The sequence below is a fragment of the Triticum aestivum genome, chromosome 2A, assembly GCF_018294505.1.
Source record: "Triticum aestivum cultivar Chinese Spring chromosome 2A, IWGSC CS RefSeq v2.1, whole genome shotgun sequence".
In the NCBI taxonomy this organism is placed as follows: domain Eukaryota; kingdom Viridiplantae; phylum Streptophyta; class Magnoliopsida; order Poales; family Poaceae; genus Triticum; species Triticum aestivum.
In genome coordinates, this window is record NC_057797.1 from 771277334 (window position 1) to 771284294 (window position 6961).

A 6961-nucleotide genomic window follows, 5' to 3' on the forward strand; every position below is an offset into this window, starting at 1 on the left:
GTGTGAACGTCAGGTAATGAAGAGCACCGGCTAGACTCCGATACTCCGAAGGATCAACAACAGGTGAGCCGACGGCAGCGGCCAGCTTGGGCGATGTGTCCACGGGTGTTGAGGCAGGGTGGCAAGAGCTCATGCCAGCACGCTCGAGAATCTCGAGAGCATACTGGGTCTGCGAGAGGAACATCCCACAAGAGTCACGGCGAACAGCAAGGCCGAGGAAGTGGTGTAGCTCGCCCAAGTCGGTCATGGCAAACTCGGCGCTGAGAGCGGTAATTACACGCTCAAGCAGAGTCGATGTAGAAGCCGTGAGGATGATGTCGTCGATGTAGAGGAGAAGATAAGCAGTCCCCATGGAACCATGTAGAGTGAATAGCGATGTATCCGACTTGGAGCAGGTGAAGCCGAAGGAGGTGATGAAGCTCGCAAAGCGGTGATACCACGCACGAGGAGCTTGCTTCAGGCCATAGAGAGCTCGGTTGAGGCGGCACACATGGTCAGGATGAGCAGAGTTAACAAAGCCAGTTGGCTGGTGACAAAGGACCACCTCGTTAAGACGCCCATGGAGAAAGGCGTTCTTGACATCGAGCTGGCGAATCTTCCAGTTGGAGGAGAGTGCGATGGAGAGGATGACCCGGATGGTAGCTGGTTTAACCACCGGGCTAAAGGTCTCGTCGAAGTCGATGCCGTGCTCCTGGGAGAAACCACGGAGGACCCAGCGTGCTTTGTAGCGGTCGAGGCTGCCATCGGGTTTGAACTTGTGACAAAACACCCACTTTCCGGAGACGACGTTGGCGTTGGCGGGAGGACGCACAAGAGCCCATGTGTCATTGGCGAGAAGAGCACCATACTCGTCTGTCATAGCCGCGAGCCAGTTCGGGTCTTTGAGAGCACCACGAACAGACTTGGGAACTGGCGATGGGGCAACCGCGGGGGTGACAACAGGAGCGGCCGCGGCAACGGCATGAAGGTTGAGGCGCTCGCGAGGTCCGATGATCTTGCCAGCCTGTCGGTGGGTGACCATGCGATGAACCGGAACGACAGGAGCCGGGGATGGTGGAGACGACGAAGTCGGCGGAGTCGTGGACGAAGCCGTGGATGAGCTCGACGCGGGAGACGCAGCGCCAGAGGCCGCGTCCTCGAGATCAGCAGCAGATGAAGTGCCGTTGTCGGGCGAAGCCGGTATGGAAGCCTGCTGGGCCGTAGAGACCGGCGAGCAGGCCGGCGAGGTCGACGAGGCCGACTGGGCCGGCGAAGCAAGCAAGTGGGACAGCGTGCTCGGTGACGAAGAAGACCGTACCGGGGAGGCTGGGGTAGGTGCGAAGCGGGGTCCAGCGGACCGACGCGGGCCAGCGTGCATGGGAGGCACGGGGACCGAGGCGGGGACGTCGATCGGATCGTCGTCCAGGGCTGATGGCGATGCGTGCTGCTGCATGTTAGACACAAAAAAATTGGGTGCAAAGGGAAATCGAGTTTCGTCAAAAATCACGTGGCGGGAGATGATGATGCGACGAGACTCAGTATCCATGCAACGGTAACCACGATGATTGGAGGGATAACCCAGAAAGACACACGCGGCGGAACGATGGGACAGTTTGTGGGGCATTGTGGCGGTGAGGTTGGGGTAGCATAGGCAGCCGAAAGTGCGAAGGAGGGTATAATCTGGTGGTTTTGAGAAGAGGGCGGAAAAAGGACATGGGGCGGCGAGTGCTTTGGTGGGTAGTCTGTTTAGGAGATAGGTGGCGGTGTGGAGAGCTTCGACCCAGAAATTTGGAGGCATACTCGCTTGGAATAGGAGGGTGCGTTTAATGTCGTTGACAGTACGAATGATGCGTTCAGCTTTACCGTTTTGTGGGGAAGTATAGGGACACGAGAAACGCAGCTGAATCCCATAGTGAGCGGAGAGATTCTGGAGGGCGTGGTTGTCGAATTCTCGTCCGTTATCGCACTGAATAGCTTGGAGAGAGAGAATTGCGTGGCGACATAAGCACGAAAGTTAGACAGTAGGGGAAAAGCTTCAGATTTTTTACGTAGAGGATACGTCCATAGGTAGTGAGTGAAGTCATCTAAAATAACAAGAAAGTATTTATAACCAGAAACACTCGCAACAGGTGAAGTCCAAAGATCACAGTGTATTAATTCAAACGGATGATGAGTATTTGTTGTAGAAGTAGAAAAAGGTAAACGAACATGACGGCCAAGTTGACAAGCAAGGCATAAACTAGGATCCTTGAGCACTTTATTAATAGGGAGTGATAATGATGAGGCGAGGCACCGGAATGCTTCGAGACCAGGGTGGCCGAGGCGCCGGTGCCAGAGGCTGGAGTCGACGGTGAAGGCGGTGTGGGCGTGCGGCAAGGAAGAGGTCGGGTATAGATCACCCGAGCTACTGCACCGAAGAATCACGGCTCCTGTCCTGAGATCCTTCACAGAAAAACCCCAAGGGTCAAATTCAAACGAGCATAAGTTGTCACGAGTAAACTGACGAACAGAAATTAAATTTTCAACGATGTGAGGGGTGACGAGAACATCACAAAGAGTGAGTTTGTGAGAGGAAGAAGTAGAAAGGGTTGCATGGCCGGAGTGAGAGACAGGAAGAGAAGAGCCATCACCGAACATGATGTGTTTATGTGGAGGATTAGAGGAAATAGAGGTGAGGTTACCGGCAGACGAAGACATGTGAGCGGAGGCTCCAGTGTCCATGATCCACTCCGTAGGAGCCTGTAGACTCATGGTGTTGAAGTAGTTGGCGAGAGCGGAGGGATCCCATGTCGGTGTCGAGGGGGAGCCGTGGGTGGGGTAGCCGCTGTAGATGAAGGTCGCGGGTGATGGAGGCGCGGGCGACGGAGCTGGCAGGGCCATGTAGCCCTGAGCCGGGCGAGACGGCAATGCGGCAGGGTGCGGCCCGAGGAGGCTGGGAGCATGGCCGTGTCCAACGAAGGGGTAGATGGGTCCACCATGACCCGTCATGGGATACATGTGGATAGCGCCAGTCCATGGGTTTTGCAGGCTGGGGAAGAACGGGGCGCCACCGCCACCCGTGTTTTTCTTCTTGCCCTTGTACCGGCCTGAGCCGGAGTTGTTGGGGGCGCCGGGGGCGCCATAGCCAGGGCGCCCAGCATGCGGTTGCTGCGGCGGAGGAGCAGGGCCGCTGCGGGAGCCTCCCGCAGGCGTGGTGGTGTAGAAGACCGCAGCGGACGACGAGCGCGTGGACGACGGCTTGAGTTCTTGGAGGAGAAGCATGTTGCGAAACTCAAGAAAAGTGGGGAACGGCTTGAGGAGGGGCGCGAGGTTCCCGATTTCCTTGTAGTCGTCGTGGAGGCCCCTGATGGTGTTCCACACCAGGGCGTCGTCAGTGACGGGGGCGTTGACGTCCGCGAGGGCATCGGCGACCGTCTTCTGTTCGAGACAGTAGGCGGTGACGCTTTTGTCCCCTTGCTCGAGGTTGCGGAACTTCTGGCCAAGGTAGCCTGCGCGGGCTTGCTGGTTGTCCCGGAAGAGAGCAGTGATGCCGCCGAGGACAGCATAGGCGGTGGTGCCCGCTGCCATGACCATGTCGGCGATCTCGGAGGTGATGGAGCCGTACAGCCAGCGAAGGACCATGGAATCCATCCGCAGCCACTCCGCGTCGGCCAGAGGAGTCGCCGTGTCAAGATGATCTGCGAGGGCGAATTGGGTGACCGCGATGGTGAGGTAGTACCGCCACTTGGTGAAGTTCGAGGCTTTGATGTCGAGGGTAACAGGGATGAGGCTCTTGATGTTTTGGATGGCCATGGCCTGAGCCCAAAGGGCGGCATGGGGATGGGGAAGGTTGCTGGCGTCGGACATGGCGGCAACTGGGGAGGGAGAGGTGTTGCAGCGTGGAACGCGAGGGCGGCAGCGGTAGTGGAGAGGGGCGGAAGCGAATCGTTTGGCTGATACCATGATAGAACTAGAGAGAGAGAATGTTTGACCACACAATTGTGGGTTCCGTGTTACCTCATATATATGGACAGATTACAAGATAACCATGGAAACAAATCAATACAATCCTAACCACAATGGCCCGATTTATATGCAAATATAGGAACACTAAATATGGCAGGGTATGATCTGATCGGATTGCCTAACAATATAGTCTTGCCAATTATGATGGTTGCGAATGCGCATAACCACAGCAAAAGTATGTCAATTCTGTTTTTTTTTCTCTCGCTTGTCCTTTTGTCAGGGCATGTACAATGGTTGATAAGATAGTCTTATCTTAAGTCTTGCATGTAATTTAGAGATAACAAGAAAAAATGTCTACAATAGGTCATCTCTTAGCCTTATTTTAAACAACTAGCTATTCCTAAAAATGCGGTGAGACATATTGTACTAAAATATCATCTCTTGTCTTCTCTTAAATAAGAGAAGACAAGTCTTTTCTTATGAGTTCTCTCTTCTCCACCTCATCATTTATTCTACATAGCACTCCTAAGATAGCATCATTGTACATGCCCATCATGTGTTGTGTTCGCCCCTTTCATGTGCAAACAAATTTTGAAATCTGATGTTCCAATTACCATCTCCCAATTTTGCAAAAATCCGCATGTAAACCATTTCAGCGGATCAAGAACGTTGGGTCATGTGAATGGCTTGTGGTCATCATGTTACCTTTTTCAAAACTCAAAGTTTTGTTGCTAGAGTTGGGCTTCAGTGGGCACTGATGTGCTGCAATACTCCAGCTGAGTCCAGCATTTTCAGCAGAATATCACAGAATGATACGCAATCTAACAGCAGCAAATGAATGTTTTTCAATAATAGTTTAACATTGCAAATAGCAGCAGCAGATGAATGCTTTTCAATAATAGTTTTAACATTGCAAATAACAGCAGCAGAACAGCAGCTGACGAATTCTTTTCAACAATAGTTTACCATTGTGCATAATAGCAGCACAAGCAAAAAGAATTACAGTGCACCACCAGTCCACCATGCTAAAAGTCAAAAACAATAGGCTCGTTAACATCACAGCATCAACATGGAGCATCGGATCAGAAAGAAACACAACACATGAAAGACAATGCGGAAACTGAAACTGAGGAAGATTTCACCGAGGAAGAGAGTTCATCGAAAGATGAGCGAGCGAGCGGTAAAGCACCTCAAAGTTGCTCACAGAAACTGAAATTCATAAAGCAAAAGAGTATACCCCAACTTTCAAGTCCCTTTTATTAGGAACTTCAAAACCCTAGAAAAGAAACTTGGGATCCCATGGTGGGAGCGAGATGCCGCTCGTGCCACCTATCAAGGGTTCTTGACGATGAAGTTCTGGCGGCTGATGGGGTTCATGATGACCGGCGGCCCAGCGGTGCGAGGCCAGGCCTGGAACTTGGCGTCTGTGGCCTGAAACCACTCCCTGTCGGTCGCGGTCTTGCAAACAGTGCCTATTTCCAAAAGTAAGAAGCAGCGATTAGATGGATTCTTACAAGAGGTTAGGCACAGGCAGGCATCCTATGGGCATGTATGTAACAGCATGGTACTACTCACCTCCAAAGATCTTCTTGTCAGAAACGATCGTGTCGCAGACGTATGCAACGCCAAGGGATCCAACCAACGCGCCGATGATGCACTTTGTCGCCATTGCTACTGCACAATGAAGAGACGGGACATATATATTGTCAAATATAATGCATTGTTGTAAAGAAACTATTCACATGCGTGTAAAATGGTCAGAAAGCATGACAGGCCAGAAAACAAAAAAGCACCCCCACTGGCCACTAAGACAATCAGTTGCTTTCCTGATTCGCATAGACATCCCGCGATGAGACAATGGTAGAACAGAATCAATCCAGTTGAACACGAGATGGATTGTGGTATTATTGGGCAAGTGAGGGGGCATGCATCTAGTGCACATCATGTGCAATGGTGCAGATGAAGTACCGGTTATTTGTTGCCCAACAGAAACTAAGAGAGATCATGTGCTGTTTTCAACATGCATATCTGGTGCGTGGATGTGTAGAGATTTAATAACCACCCAAAAATTGTTCGCCGGCTAGATTTTGTACCCATTTCAACATGCATCCCCTGAGTCCCTGACACAGCAGACATGTATCGTATTCAAAAAATGAAACCAGGCGGCCTATCCAACCAGACGCATGAACAAGCACGATTCGACATACACACACACAGCGCATCGCGACGCGGGGTTCGACACGGATCAGGCGGGAAACAGCGACATGCGACACAGATCTGCGGCAGCGGCACGCGAATCGGGGGAAAGGACGGACCACCGGATCGACTCGAGATCCGGGCATGGCTTTACCTGGCCGGCTGTGGCTTCGAACCCTAGGAGAGGAGAGGAGGGGAGGGGAGGACGGAGCGGGGCGAGGAGAGGAGAGAGAGCTACGGGGAGAGAGAGGTGGGTGGGAACTGAGAGATCTGGAGGGAGGGAAAGGGATGAGGATGCGTGTGGGGCCGGGCGGGTGCGGAGCCGTCTGATCTGGAACCAGCGGTGGATGATGGGTCTCTGTGACGTGGAACCAAGGACGGAGAGGCCACGTCGACCACAACTAAAGTCTGAAGAACAATTGTTCAATGTAAAATTTGTCTTTTTTTTCTTTTGAACTTCGGCGACCTTTATTACGTAATAACCATATCAGTTACAAGGGAGGGGATCAAGAAATCAAGGGGTGCTCATGTTAAACCCCATTAAGGGCCAGTTCTTTTTGGTGATTCTCCCAGAATCAACCCCCTCCCAGCTTCTCCCAAAATCGTCACTTCATTTTTTTTTACAATCCTATCTAGTTAAGGTCTAATTATCTAGGATCGTAAAAAAACATATGGAGTGGTGATTCTGGGAGAAGCTGGGGAGAGGGGCGATTCTGGTAGAATCGCCCAAAAAAACTGGCCCTAAGCTTCCCTCTATAACTAGCCCTGGCTAGCGAATGCGCTACCGCATTACTTTCCCTAGCACAGTGAGCGATCGTCGCCCTGTCAAAAAAACTCAACA

At 52.1% G+C, this 6961-nt stretch overlaps 1 protein-coding gene across 3 annotated transcripts; it reads right to left on the reverse strand.

The window, feature by feature from the left end:
- Positions 1-4950: 4950 nt before the first annotated feature.
- On the reverse strand, positions 4951-6404 carry LOC123186633 (uncharacterized). Of its 3 annotated transcripts, none has more exons than XM_044598362.1 (3): positions 6275-6404; positions 5500-5598; positions 4951-5396 (listed from the first exon to the last, which is right to left on the reverse strand). In XM_044598362.1, exons 2-3 carry the CDS (start codon positions 5591-5593, stop codon positions 5257-5259), a joined length of 234 nt encoding a protein of 77 aa, XP_044454297.1. In that variant the 5' UTR covers positions 5594-5598; positions 6275-6404; the 3' UTR covers positions 4951-5256. The 3 variants fall into 3 exon arrangements, with proteins under 3 accessions (XP_044454297.1, XP_044454295.1, XP_044454296.1); XM_044598360.1 differs by having other exon boundaries at positions 5500-5595; positions 6275-6369; XM_044598361.1 differs by lacking the exon at positions 6275-6404 and adding an exon at positions 6132-6259.
- Between the last annotated feature and the right edge of the window lie 557 nt (positions 6405-6961).

Excerpts from the sequence above, each read along its gene's own strand:
- LOC123186633 (XM_044598362.1), bottom strand. The coding sequence starts at position 5,593 with ATGGCGACAAAGTGCATCATCGGCGCGTTGGTTGGATCCCTTGGCGTT. Across the intron at positions 5,397-5,499 it reads TGACAAGAAGATCTTTGGAG|GCACTGTTTGCAAGACCGCG; the intron begins GTGAGTAGTACC and ends TTTTGGAAATAG.